The sequence below is a fragment of the Polypterus senegalus genome, chromosome 8 (assembly GCF_016835505.1).
Source record: "Polypterus senegalus isolate Bchr_013 chromosome 8, ASM1683550v1, whole genome shotgun sequence".
NCBI classification, from domain to species: domain Eukaryota; kingdom Metazoa; phylum Chordata; class Cladistia; order Polypteriformes; family Polypteridae; genus Polypterus; species Polypterus senegalus.
The window spans coordinates 126,974,660-126,990,164 of NC_053161.1; the positions used below are offsets into that span (position 1 = coordinate 126,974,660).

Consider the following 15,505-nt stretch of genomic DNA (forward strand, 5'->3'; position numbering starts at 1 on the left):
TCAGACATAAAAGATCCCCAAAGGCACTTCTTAGCACATCGTAGAACATTGGGCTTGTGGATAAAGTACAGAAAAGCGCCTCTAGATGGAAGGGGGTGGATTTTAACAACATTATTTGTTATTATTTGTTGAGAGGAGTTTACTACTTGTTTAATCTCTCCAGAACAACCCTATATCCTGGGAGTAATGATGCAATGCCCCTTACGCTTAATCTATCAACACTATTGATAATTGGTAATAGTTTGTTGTTAGAAAGATGTTAGCTGCTAAGGGTAAATAGAGAACAAAAAAATTTGGACGTGAGCTGCAGTAGGCTTTATGTCCTAGGAACCAAGTTACCTGAACTATTCTATAACATTTCACTAATTATTTACCGCTGTGATGCTGATCTTTCTGATCATAAAAATGGACATTACAATAGCAATTGATGAGAAGTAATTGCAGAATTATAGTATTTGAGGGTTCCTCTAGAGTGCCTCTTTCTCTTGTACAATTTGACTCAAAAACAAATCAACACATCGTTATCTCATAACAGGCTTAAGTTTCGAGTTTGGTATTTTTATGTCCTGCTGTTTTAGCTCCAAACAGTCCTCGAGAAACTGTGACACAAAGACACACACAGTCAGACACACAGCCAACATCAGATATCAATGTTTTAGGTATTAGTGGACCCTAAAATGTGGAGATCAAATAAAAAATGGAGATTGAAATTTTTGATGAATCTAAAGTTTTCGCTCCTTCCCCATAGATTATAGGTTATGGTGGTGGAGGGCGCAAAAAATGTTTTTATTATTATTATTTTTTTGGATATTAAGCCTTTGTTATGAATTCTGGTGAATTAGTTAACTCTGAAACTAGTGTTAGGCCAATCAAAATACCTATCATTCTATATAAGGGTTTAAGTAGAAATGTAAATGAACAAATGTAATGGATAGGTGTGTCTTACCATTCCGGAGGAGAAGATCTGCTCCATGAAGATTTGATATTTGCACAGCATAAAATAGTGGGGTGTGCCGTTCATTGTTGCATTTGTTGACTTCAGCTCCTGCTTTTAACAATATCACTAACATCTCAATCAAATCAGATTTAAGAGCAGCAAGATGCAAAACACTATAAAAGAAAAACATACATATGAAAATTATTAGTAAACAATTTGTTTTCTGCTGTCCAGACATAAGGTGTATCCACGTGTGTCCATTTGTTAGACATCTTAGCTGTAAACACTTTACTTCTAATGTAAAACACATGAAAATAGATAAAAATTTATTAGTAGCAGCAGTGAACACAAAATATCACAAAAACTGATACTTCAACTAAAAGGATTTTCAAAACACTAAAAACCGAGTTAGGATTGTTAATTAAAAACATAATACCCAATGTGTGCAATTTATTAAAGGAAAAATTACACAATGGATGACATAAGAAGGTTATTTTTATTTGAAACAGGATTATTCATTTTTACCTAATAATAAATGTTTCCTTTTTAGGTTGCAAGAGATGCATCACAGACCATCCTACACTTAGCATATTCACTTTTGGTGCTGTAAACAATTGTTTGGCTCCTAAGACATATTCACGACAACGGGTGCCCTGGAAAGTTAATAGTGAGGGTTGAAAAACAACTCAGAGAGAGCTGCATCCTGGGAGGGAGAATACAATGTTCTCCAGGCACACTAGATGGAATAAAAAAAGTATGAGGCCAGGAAAGGTAGTCAGAGAGTGGGAATACTGTACAACAAGGGTAGCATATGATTGCAGTAAGATCTCTTGAAAACTGAAAGGAGGTGAGTCTCCAGGTCTATCAATGGCACTCTCCATAGATCTGCAGGTTTATGGAGGCTACCTGGGAGATGTGGCACTAACAATTAATGGGTACAAGAACATCGCTAGAGGGAATTCTATCTTTGAAGCCCTGTAGAAAATGTAAACCCACACCATACAAAAGAAGTGATTCCATACTGGAAGTTACCCCAGGATATGTTTTAAAGCTGTCTAAAGGCCAAGGCCTTTTGAGTCAAGGGAAGGGAGATGGGTTGAGGTGAAGGTCCTGCACTAGAGAGTAAGAAACATCAGAAAAGAGGGACATTATGATAAAATGAATGGTAAACAGGAGAGGCAAGGGGGAAAACCTGTCCTACAGGTAGACAAAGGCTCAAAAGTAATATTGTTAAGCCCAGTGTGACAATAAAAAGTTGTGTTCTGTTTTCATTGTTGTGTTGAGTCTTCCCAACATTTATGTCTCCTTTTCATGGTTGTGTTTTGGGAGTAGAAGGCTATTATAAGATCTCTCTTATCACACAGCTTAAACAGTAAAATCCTACCCATATATAGTCTACCGACTAAATGCAAGTGCTCAAGTTATAATGAAGCAAGACACTACTATTTATCACATGAATATCTTTGTAGTCTATTATATTATATATCTGGCTTGCATTACAATTTGGAATATTAACTGTTCTTTAGTTTACGGAAGGATGTGGGTATAGGAAAACCCACAAAGAAAATAAAGGCTACAGAATGACCTTAAAAAGGAGAGGCCTCATTAGGCTGCTGTCATGTAATGATGAAAATTGCAACACATGGATTTGTGCTTGTACACCAGAAAATCCTTTTGGAAAGTCACTCTGTTTGATGTGTAGGTAATAAGAAAATGTGCTTTGTCTTAGTGTAGGAAACATTTTGCTAACTAAATTGACACTAATAGTCATTGGCATTTAGCTTTTTGTCCCAAGTGGCTCTAAATGAAGCAGGTATGTAACAAATTAAAGGCACCATTGCCCTCTTTCCATCTGTTAGGAGCCACTTAAAAATCTCTTCAAAAATAGAAATATGTCTTATTTTATAGATGCAAAAGGAGAATACTGAGTGTAGCTCTGAACAAGAAATATTGATACTCCATACTTTCCAGGGACAACTGATGAGTGATGAAGGACTGGAAGCCTACTAAGTAATACAACTGGATAATACACGTCAACGTATACAGAATGACTCAGTATGTTGGCATCCTCATGAGACATGTGGGCACCTATCAGATGAGTTGCTATGTAACCCACAAAACGAAAGAAACAAATGAAGTTAGAAAAAGAATTTTTGCCTCTGCCCACAAGATGAATAACCTGCTTCTTTTAGCTACCAACAATTGACATACAGTAGTGTGACTAAGTAAATTGCCCATTAAATTGATAAGTAGGTGGAAAGTGAACAAACCACTCAGAATTCCAGCTAAAGAGTGTTGTTATGGAGTCAGCTATTATTTAAAATATACAATGAAAGTTCACTTAATGCTGAAAAAACATAAATTAGAAACACAACTTTTTAGTTTCAGGGTCTTTATTAGATGAAACAATGTCCACAATATTATAGGGGTAACAAATTGGGAGTGAAAGGGCAAGTAAAACACCAGAGCAGATGAAGAAGATGCAAACAAAAGACTAGAATGTGAGAATATTATTTACTTATTCCTGTTGGAAGAATGAGAGAACCGAGTATAAGTAAAACTGAAGCTTTTTCTTATCTTTAGGCAAAAAATTTCAAATCCCTGTGGACAGAACATAAATTTACAGAATGGTCTTGAATTTTTATTCAATATTGAATTTCATGCATTGACAAAAGTTTAAAAGGCTGCAGTTTCAAATTAAATTATGTTGTATAACGACTCATAAAAAGCTGAGCAGTATTGTGAAACAGTAGCGAAGTATTATAATGATTTCATATTGTGCGTGTTTCATGCCCAGGTCTGTTTCCTGCATTACTTCCAAAGATGCTGGATTAGACTCTAGCCTCCCATGACCCTGAAATGAATTAAGCATGTTTGACAATCTTATATTTTGTTACAAATAAGTTCAGGGCTAAACTGCAGATATTGTGTGAACAGAATCAAACAATCCTGATTTTTCTGATAGACGGTTTACCTATGGGTTGTTCCAAAATAGCATATAAAATCGATCTGTTTATTTGCCAAACACGCAAAAATCTGGTTTTCATTAAATTTTGCAGATATGTTGCTCTCGGTCCAACTTAAAATATAGGCCATATGGCAGAGAAGAGAAAGTGGTTGTAACTTGAGGGACAAAGCAAAAAATCATTACTGATATGGGGAACAAATATGCAGCAGAAAGTAGGAGAGTGCTGGGGCTGATGGACATCATTACCAGCCTTTTATATCAGCCATCTCATCTACGACCACAGGTATGCTGTTTTCGTCTTGATTCATTTGAATAACAGCTTCATTGCCTTGCTGGGTTACAGCTTTTGTCTAAAGAGTTCATCTTTTTGTCCCATCGTGAGTTATGTAGTCATGTTGAATTTCTAAAAGATAGCTTTTCCCATTTATTTAATGTAGATACTTTTTTGAGAAATATATGGGTCCAAAAGGGGTGCATCATGCTTGTAACCTTAAGGAATAACATTTCTTCCTTTAAACTCCCTCAAAATGCAGGTTAGTATCAATTTCACAAAACTATGTGAAAAGAAAAAGCTGTTTTGCGTAACATTGCCTAATATATATTAAGTTATATTATACATAAACAGAATGAGATTTGAGTTGCCAGACAAGGAGAGTGGTGGTCTAGCATGCATATAGGAATTACATTACATTGTGTACACATGACAATAATTCTAAAATGAACTGATGACACTACCTTTCTTAACAAAGCAAAACCTTACTTTTTAACAAACACCTGTGTATTGTTACTAAGTAAGAGATAAGCCAATATGAAATAGAATAAAATGAAATGTTTAGTGTATGCTGAGTTATTATTCAGAAAATAGTATAAACGGAATGACTGAAAACAGTGTTTGGTAAACATTTTTTCAAGTCCATTTTCTGATGAGACAATTATAACTTTACATTTTGCCGCAAACATACCATTGCGATTTGTGGCAAATTTAGATCCACATTGAATGAATCAACTTTGCGAAATTAACAAATACCATCACTAGTGCTGTCCCCTGTCATAATACAGAGACTTGGAGCAATATCTGTGAACCCAAATTGCCACTGGCTCCCCTATAGATGCTTTTTGTGGTCTATGGATTCAATTGTTCAACAAGCCATCCAGTTTATTCATGTAGGATTAAACATCTATTGATGAAACAACAGAAAACCAGGAAATATGAAGTAGTGTTCAACTAAGCAAATTTTTAAAGACATTATGGAATCCAGTCACACACAAAAATAATAAACTCTTGATTCATAAGAGCAGAGAAATTAATATTTATCAGAAAGGTGGTGTATGGAACACTACTGTAGCATTTCAGCCAGCAATGATAAAAGGGTCAACATTTAAAAAACATAAGTATTTGCTTTTTTACATTAACCCATTATACAAATACACCCAGGCAATATTGGGAACTTCCGCTAGTATTATAGATATAACTGGCAATAGCAATGAGTATAGTGACATCAATGTGCATCAGTGGGTTGCATCCTAGACTTAGCTGAGGTATGTATTACCACCACAAAGTGAGAGGGGGCACTGTTGCTAACCTTGTCACCCGTTTCTGCCTCCACAGCTCTGAGAAGATACCCAGTGAGGGCAACTGACTCTGCCCATGTCCTATAAAGACCAGAATCCCTGGAAGGAAGCATTTAATTTTTAGTCAAACCAACTGAGCGTATGGAGTTGCACAAGAAGCCAAGACCTATTTAACTGAGCAGCACCTTTAATACAAGAGAAAGCTACTGCTTGTACTATCAGTTTTGCAGTCCCATTGTCTGTTTGTTTTTGTTTCTTTCTTGAAAGCATTAAACGAGACAACCCAGTTGGTGTCCCAGCATTAAATCCTTGAACCTAGGTTGCACTACCATTCGATCAGAATAGTTTACAAAGAAATTTTATATTTCTCTTCTTTATTAGTGTTTGAAATATGTCATTAGTCAAGAAGCTTGATACACCTTTTTATTTATCTATTTTGTCATTTTTGCATTTTCAAGTACACCTAGGCATTGCTGTGTATTTCTGCTGGCATGTGTTATACATATACTGTACATCCCTCTGTAAACCGGGAAATGGCAAACACCTTTGCTAATATGTGTAGTTTGAATTTTCATCTTTGGACATTAAATTTAACTGTATATTGTTTACTCCATTCCAAATCTAGGAGACTAGATTTGAACTCCAACCTAGTCCCTCTCTGAGAACAGTAGACATATTCTTGTGTGCTCTTTAGAGTTTCTGCCACATCTTTAAATACCAACACATGAGTGAGTGTGAAGCTCTGCCTTCCCCCAATGCAAACTTAACAGGTCATTTACTAAGCCCACTAGATAAAATGTGTCAAGTTAGTAAGTGATTTTGAAAATTTTGGCAGAAACCCATGTATGTTTTGTGAAACAACTTATTTTAAAAATAATAAGATATGCATTTTTTGCAGGAATAAATAAACAGTACACAATTCAGATATGTCTTATTGGGGTAAAAATGTCAGAATGAGTCATTTAGTTGTGGTGCATTTCAGTAATAGCTGGGTTTCTTCTGTGTTTGCAGGACAGGCTGCTCATTAAACTCCATTGCTTCTGCTTTGGCAGGAGGGTAATTATCTGCTTCATACTTAAAATATATGCTTATTTGTGATAAAAAAAAAAGAAACATGAGTCAAAAAAGCAGTTTATGACACTGGGAAAACAGTGGTTTCCACTATTAATAGATGCCATGTCACTCCTTTGTGCCTACAGGGTATAGTACAATTCATCATGCTGTCTAACTTCCTATGTCATGTTACGGCATCTTGGATTTAATCAAAATGTATCTACATACACAGGAAAAAAATCCTTTTAGCTTTGGATGAGTGAAATAAAAAAAAGTCTTAACACTAATAGTAAAATGCTGATAATTTTACTTTGCTTAAGTACCATCAAGTATTACCATACTTTCTTAATTTCAGGGTGCTGCATTCATATCTGCTCTACATATAAATTTGCCCCTTATTATATTCTTGACTCACTGTAGCTATTTTCAAAAATGAAAAACATCCAGTTGTGGAAATATGAACTGTTCGAAAATATAATTTGTTTATTAAATATTATATATATATATATATATATATATATATATATATATATATATATATATATATATATATATATATATTTTTTTTTAACCAATGTTAGACATCAAATGGCAATTTTTTTCATAATGAGCAACAGTCATGGGGATGCACCATGTATTTGAGTTGTTATTTTATTTTCTTGAAAATGCAGATTTGTTTGCACTTTGTCTTAAGATTGTCAGGTGCATATTAATGGTGACAATGAAAAGTGTGTGCTTTATCCAAATTAACAGTATGCCTCAGAACTTAGTAACATTGCTTATCTCACCAATTTTATTCTTATAATCGTAAGCCACATTTCCATTACACGTTACCATCATTGGTTTAACATCCAGTTTCCAGGTTAAATGGGGACAAATAATCTATCTATCTATCTATCTATCTATCTATCTATCTATCTATCTATCTATCTATCTATCTATCTAGCTAGCTACCTCACAAATATTTTTCTTCAAATCTCTGCAGTCCTGGGCATCATTTCGGGTGAGACTCTTTCTTTTCATATCATCCCCACTTGAACTGAACTCTTTAGCCACATGGTGCTAGACACAATTGCAGAAAATAAATCTTATTATTTGAATATTAAGTTCAATCTTGCATTTTATGTAATGTTAAAGAGATGATGTACTGTGAAAATCCAGAACAATTTTCTTTCAGACTACTAGATTGCTTGTTTTATGCAGAGTCAAAAAAGGATAAATACATAATGAAATACAAAAAGACTAGTTTGTTAACAGTAATTTATTTTAATTCCTAAACACCAGATTATAAAAAGGAAGATCTATGTCCTTTGTCAGGCCTAGCAAGTCTCTAAATAACAGGCAACTAGGCAATGAGGAAATTTCTTAAGCAGTGGATATTTTAGGGTCAGAACAGTTTGTCTGCACACAACCAGCTACAGAATGAGCTGCTGGAAGTGTTCTAAACAAAAAATATTAAATCAAATCACTTACCAGCCTGCGGCTAAAGTTGATCTAAAAGTCTATAATGCAGCAAGAAAAAAATTCAATGATGCAAACAGTTTAATTGAGCAATGCAATGGCTGCCCTCTCTGTATGCTGGGGAAAGGATGCAAAGGGCCCAGGGCTAGTGGATTTCATCTTTCTGTTTGCCTCAAGCTATTTCCTCCACTTATGGCCTGGAAACTTCAGTTATTGCTAGTAATTGCTGGCATTTTTAAGCAGGCTCTCGATCTCTTCAGCAGTGTTCTTTAAATCTTTCTGTCTCATGTTCCTTTATTTAGGATTGCTCAGTTTTGACTTGCAGCTTGCAATCTTCACCTAATGAGTTTTGTTCATTTTGTATTTGAACTTCATTCATTCATTTTAATAATGTGTTCTAGTTTGCATTTTATTAGTCTAATTGATTTCCATATCTTTCGGCATTTTTAATCTTATCCACTTTTTTTTTATTCCTTTCACATTTAGCCAAAGCTTCAGTCCTCATGAATTACAACCCCTAAAGTAAGTGCCTAAGAAATGTGAGGATCTGTTTTAGGTTGATCAGATTGATAAAATTTGACTTCTGCTTGTGCTTGATTTGAATTTATTGTACAAGGTTATCTCAAGGACAATGTTTCTGATACAAATGTGAGTGAAAGACACAATTATGTCACTTGCAGAAATTCTCAGATGATTTTGCGTTTATGAGATGTATTGATAAAGGGGATGTGACAGAGTATAGGAATCAGATGTATAACTTTGTTTCTTGGTGCAAAAAAAGTTGTCTGTATCTTTACATCGGCAAAACCAAGGTAATGTTTATTGACTTTCGGGTACTATTCAGGTACTTCACATCAATGACAGTTTGGACTGGTCTTGGAACACAAAGGAACTAAATAAGAAAGGGTAAGGCAGGCTCTTTTTCCTTAGCAGAATGTGTTTCTTTAATGTGGGAAGTTACATCCTTCACATCTTCTACAACTCTGTGATAGCCTGTGCAATTTTCTATGCTGCAGTGTGCTGGGCTGGCAACATCACTTCAAGAGAAGGGCCAACGAATCAACAAGCTAATGAAAAAAAAAGGTTGAGTTATGGGACATACCCTGGACCCCCTGGAGGCAATAGCAACTGAGAAAATAAAGATAAAAATAAAGAGTGTCATTATGTACAAAGCTGCACATTTTCTCTCTGACAAACTAACACTGAGAATTTGCAGAAAACAAATCATTCAGAAAAAGTGCATAATTTTTACCAACAGCAAAATGCCTCACTGTGACTGTGACTGCCAAGTTAGCAGTTTTTTTCTTTCTTTTCACAATTGTCTTCCTTTTTTAGTCCATAGTTCAGAATGTAGTGTATGTGTATGTGTTTATATATAAATAACCATATACATATATACATACATATACAGTACATACAATATATATACATACATACATATAAATACATACTGTAAATGCATACGTGGAGCAGACATCAAAAAACATTTTCCACACGTATACAGGAACATTACAATGCGATCAGAAGAAAGGATCCACAGTCTCTGATTTACACACATACAAGTTCGACCGGACACACACTTAAATGGGACAGAGTGCAAGTGGCTGAAACTTGGCTATCCAATGATCCATTAACAGATATTTGGACATGAAGCCAGCATATGCGGGCATGAAAAGAAGAACATGCACATTGTCACAGATGTACGCATGGGAGATGTTTTACAGGCTCAAATAGTGTAATTTCTCAGCCAGAACAGGAGGTGGGCATCCATATAATGCATAGGCAATTGTTCAGCAACCCATTTTACACGCCTCTGGCAGCAACACTATTCCTGTTCCCGAAAGTACAGTTTTGCATGAAAAGTTATATGCAAATGATATCAAGTTCACACATTATGTTAAGTATTAACAAAATGTAAATTTTTCTGGCAAAAAAGTTTTAGAACTAGCAGAAGTACCTCGCACTGCCTGGGTATATTTGTATCATGACATAATATAAAAAGGGTTCTTGGACAGTCATTTTTCTGCTTGCTTTCAAGCGCTTTTCCATGGTTATGCTCTGCTATCAAGGTGTGCAGCTTTCTCAGAGCCATCCTTTCCACTCCTATGTCTTTCTCCAGCATAAACACTGATATTCCTGACACATAACAATAAATGGCTGCTGCCTCTACAGCCCTTATGTGTACTATCCCTGGCATAATACAGTATAGACAGTGGCCTGTCACAACTTCTTAAATGCAAATTTAATAGTCAGAAATTAAAATAATATAATAATAATATATGTATATTTTTCCAGGATTAAAGGAAATGTTAATAAATCTTATTTCATTAAAGACACAAAATTTTGTGGGACATAAAAATTTCAAATGAGGGTCACATGAAACACTGAACCGAAACACAACATATGTTTTTGAAGATGATAATCCTTTCAAGGGAATTGTTTTATAAGAAAGCCTGAAAGGATGCGTATGGTGGATAGACATCCTAAGCACACAGACAGTAATTATAATATTTAATTCCTTTATACAGACAGCAAATCTTTCAGCAAACAGAAGGCAGATGATTCCTAATTTTTAATTATGACATCCATAAGTAGCAATCTGCTTGTTTCACAGTTTTAAGATAATTGGCTGATTTCTCTTGTTGTAGTACAGTGTGGCTCAGGCACATTTTCACCACAGGGTTGCAGGTTTTGCCTTAACTATTAAATCACCTAGGCATCTGTTGAACACTAAATTACAGGTTTATTTTTTTAAAGACTACTTGCTGATTCAAGGGTGACAGACATGCAACACTTAAAGAGGAAATTTCAGACATTTTTTTTTAGTCTTTTAAGGTCACCAACACACACATGGGGAGGGTAACAGGAAAGGAGTTAAGATGAGAGCAACACAAACTGAACAAGTCAAACCTAGTTGCCAACATACGCTTGCCTATGTAGGTTCTGGGTCATCATTTGATGATCTAAATTCAGCAAAATAATTTAGACTTACCTGACTTTCATTTTTTTGTTTCTTTAGCTAGACTGCATCTTTTCAGGAAAGCTTTGCTCAAGCATTCCTACTAACTCTAGACTCACTAGAGCATTGTATGTTGTTGTGTGCTGTGCACAAGGGACAGCTTAAGGGCTCAAGTAATTGTAATTCTCTGCCACTCCAACGGTTGGTGCTGCATAATAATGTCTCTTCTCTTCCTCCCTCTGCTGACTGGATGACTGACTGCTTTACCACCACTGACGTCACTTCTAGTGTCCGTTCACCTGGATCCACCTCAAAGCCTGAAGATTCTTAAGCTCTTAATTCAGTTCATTTTGAGAACTCAATCTTAAAATATGTCTGCACATTTATTGTGTATTTTCAATGCAATTGCTTGCTTCCAATTATATGGGGTTACTAGGGTGATACCCCAACTCTTTGTCATTGTTTGCCTGCTTTCTTATAATGTAAACATAAGTCATTATCATGTCTTTCTAGTATGCTGACATGTCATTGTCAAGGACTATGGGTAGAAAAAAGGTGTCCCCATTCTAGACCACTGTCTGCTCCTGCCTTTCTTCAGTCTGAAAATCATCACACTTTTTAAATCCATTTAGCAATTAATCACCCTTAGAATACACTCAGAGACTCTTCTCATTTTTCAGTAACAGCTCCACAAGTGTAAGACATGCAGCATTTCACAAATGTAGGAAGTCCATTCAATTCATCAGGCATGATTTATGTAGCTAATTTAACCCAATGCCTTACTCACATATTTTTTAACAGTTACGTTTCAATTCCCTGTCTTAATATTGTGCTCCATAACCCTTTGTGTGAAGAAGTGCTTACTGGATTTGATCATGAATGGACTATCCTGAAGGTACATGATTATCTTTTTAAGTGAAAGAATTCATTTGGATTAGCCTTATTGTTGCCCTTGAGATTTAATTTTTAAAGTTCATCCATCCATCCATTATCCAACCCACTTTATCCTAACTACAGGGTCATGGGGGTCTGCTGGAACAAATCCCAGCCAACACAGGGTGCAAGGCAGGAAACAAACTTTGGGCAGGGTGCCAGCCCACCGCAGGGCGTGCACACACACACATACACACACCCACATACTAAGGACAATTTGGGATTGCCAATGCACCTAACCTGCATGTCTTTGGACTGTGGGAGCACCCGGAGGAAACCCACACAGACAGGGGGATAACATGCAAACTCCATGCAGGGAGGACCCAAGAAGCTAACCCAGGTCTCCTAACTGCGAGGCAACAGCGCTACCCACTGCACCACCGTGCCGCCCATTTTGTAAAGTCCTGAGGCCTAATTTCCTTAGCCTTTGAGCAAATGTGCATTCTGGTGGGTACTGGAATTAAATATGTAATCAGTCAATGTCTGAATGAACAACATTCCAACCACCTTGTATTCATCCATCAATTATCAGAATCAGACCAACTTACTTCAAAAGAATCAAATACAAGGTGGAAAATATGTGTAAACGGGGGTGCCAGTCCATCACATGGATGAAAAAATGAATACTGTACTGTTTAGTAAATCATCAACTATTGCAAGAGCAGGGGGTTTGTGTTCTTGAGAGAAAGTGAATGTATGTAGGAATGGAGCTTCAGTCTCAATTTTCCATTCTTCTGTTCTTCTAAGATCTTATTTTACGTGGTTGCTGAAAGCTGAAGATAACGCCGGTAACTAAAGTAAACATCAGCCCTTGCTGGTGCACCAGTCCATTATAAGGCCTACTGAAACAGGCACACACAGACACTCCTTCGCTTCAAATAAGGGTCAAAAATTAACCTAAGTTGTGCATTTGGAATTTGCAAAAAAAGTACCCCTCAAAAATGCATGAATTCTATCGCATTCTCGGAGTTAGTTAACATCTTTGAAAGTTGCAATATTATTAATGTTGCATCAAAGATAAAGATATCACATTCTTGTTCATTAAACATTTTTCCAACAATGAGTCATATTTAAAAATACAGTGATGATAGAATGTAATTAGATGTATTAGTGGAGTAAATAAAATATATGTTTTAATAACATTTTACAAAATCATGTACAGTAATTGAAAACTCAGCCCAGTTAATCTCGAGATGGCCACAGAAATATTATAATTGTTAGTTGTGGTGGGGCTATATCTGATTGTAGTTCTTATTTCTTACACATTCAACTTTGAAAAAAAGTACCCAGTGAAGAGTTAACTATATTTTGAAGTTCACCCTGCTGCTTTTCAGAAATTTGGTACAGTTGAACCTTGGTTCATGAACGTCTCGGTACATGTACAAATCGGTTTACGACCAAAAAGTTCGCCAAACTTTTGCCTTGGTTCATGACCACACACTCGGTATACGAACAAGCCAGTTTCCCTTTTGGTCTGTACATGTTCAGTCTCTCCCAGTGCATTTCTTGTGCAGCGAGCGAGCGATCAAGAAAGTGAGAGAGAGCGACACATACACACAGGTATGCGAGAGAGAGGCACACAGGCACACAGGCGCGTGCGAGAGAGAGGCACACACACACAGGCACACAGGCACGTGCGAGAGAGAGGCACACACACACACAAACAGGCGTGTGATAGAGAGGCACACACCCACAGGAGCACGCTAGAGAGAGACACACACACAGGCACTCCAGGCTCCCGAATGAGAGACACACACACACACGAAAGAGAGAGCGAGCGAGATAGGGAGGGCTGGACACATGAGGTAGAAAAGGCTTGTTTTAGTTTTCACTTCTGTTTACAGCAATCGGTTCATAGCATTCATTGTGGCAATGTTACTTCTCTTGGTGGTTTATTAAATTACGGATTTTTCAAATATTCATTTTTTTCCCTGTGCTTAAAACTCATTAAAAAAAAAAAAAGTGTTTTTAGCAAGTGGTTCCTAGCACTATAGCGCGAACTATTGCAGTATTAGTTTTCTCTGCTGTTCAAAGTTTTTTGAGTATTATTAAATTTTTTTACATTTAGTTTACTATTACGCTGTGCATTCTATGGTCTAATTAACTATATTTGTGCTTAAAAACTAAAAAAATATATATTTACATACAGTTCGTACGGAGTAATTGTATTTACATACAATCCTATGGTGGAAATTGCTTCGGTTCACGGCCAAATCGGTTTACGACCAGAGTTTTGGAACAAATTATGGTCGTGAACCGAGGTTCTACTGTATTTGGTATTTTATTTGCTGTCAGGTGTGGCTATTGACTATGTAAAACAGTATACTACACAAGTTGAAATAACTTCTCTCAAGGTACTGTGAGACATGCCCGAACACCACCAGACAGACACTGCATCTTTATACAAAGGTCCTTTTATTTTCTGTTCTCCAACACACAACAGTCCCGTACAACACACTGTGCTTCTTGTCCCAATCACCTTTACACCAGGCTTCTCTCACTCTGTCCCTTGGACTGCCTTTCCTCTCTCCGGCGGTTGCCCCCTCGTGGCCTGGAGGACATACATGCCAACTTCCGGTCCTTCCAGGCATCCTAGCCGGGTCGCAGCCCCAGCGACTAGCCACAGTACATTGATCAGTCATTGAGGTTGTAGTCGCACAGAATGTTTGTCTGTTTTAATACAGATGATTTTAAGAAACTGCGGATGCTTTTTGAAACGAAATTTTTGCAATTTCAAAAATTTGCACAGTATGCTCTATTTCAGTTGGTGCTAAATTTACTCATAGAACCCTGATATGATTTTCCAAAGGTCGTGGAACCTTTGCCATTTTACAGATAGCCCCCACCACCCACCACTCTCTGATTTTAATAAGACTTTAAATAAAACACATTGTTTTAGTGATTCAGAACATATTCAATGTAGCAAAAAAATATGCACAAAAAACAAAAGTCATTGATCATAAAAATAAAACAAAATATAGAATTCTAATAAAATTAAACAATATTATAAACTAGCAAAATACCCGCGCTTCGCAGCGGCGAAGTACTGCCTTAAAATTTTTATTAAGAAGAAAATTAAACCTTTTTAAACTGAGGGAAAATATACCAATAATTATTTGTTAAGGATCTCTTTGTATACCACACTGTCAGTTCGGCCCTCCGGTTGTAATATGACCAAGCTGTGCGCTGAGCTTACTCTTGAGCATACAATGTACAGTTGGCCATGTGAAAAGTTGCTGCTGTCATAATCGGTTTGAGTTTCATGGTTTGTTTCAATTACGTCACCATTTGTAGGACTTGTATTGAAGTGACATTCGGCATCTGCCAAGTGTTATAAGCATACAACATCGTTTAATCGATAACTTCACATCCAGCTTTTGAGAGTTTAAACATTCATAAACATCAAAGTGTCCACTACTGAAATCATCACCTGTGAATCTAAGATGTTTAAGAGGCATTGGCGGTTGTCCAAAGGTGTAACATATTTGGCCATTTCGGTACACTTGAAAGCGACAACCGAACAATTCAGCGGCAGCCATCAACTCACATGCAGAACCATAGGTGAAGGGCTTAAGCATTTCACTCTTATAGTGCTCCTGTGTAGTATAATTATCCCCTGAAC

At 36.5% G+C, this 15,505-nt stretch overlaps 1 protein-coding gene across 1 annotated transcript in view; it reads right to left on the reverse strand.

The window, feature by feature from the left end:
• Positions 1–537: 537 nt before the first annotated feature.
• LOC120534588 (serine/threonine-protein phosphatase 6 regulatory ankyrin repeat subunit B-like) overlaps positions 538–15,505 on the reverse strand; it is a 78,548-nt gene continuing 63,580 nt past the window's right edge. The window contains exons 9-10 of the mRNA XM_039762179.1: positions 947–1,110; positions 538–599 (exon numbers count right to left, since the gene is read on the reverse strand). Coding sequence (XP_039618113.1) covers positions 538–599; positions 947–1,110 — 226 coding nt within the window. The remainder of the gene's footprint in view (positions 600–946; positions 1,111–15,505) is intronic.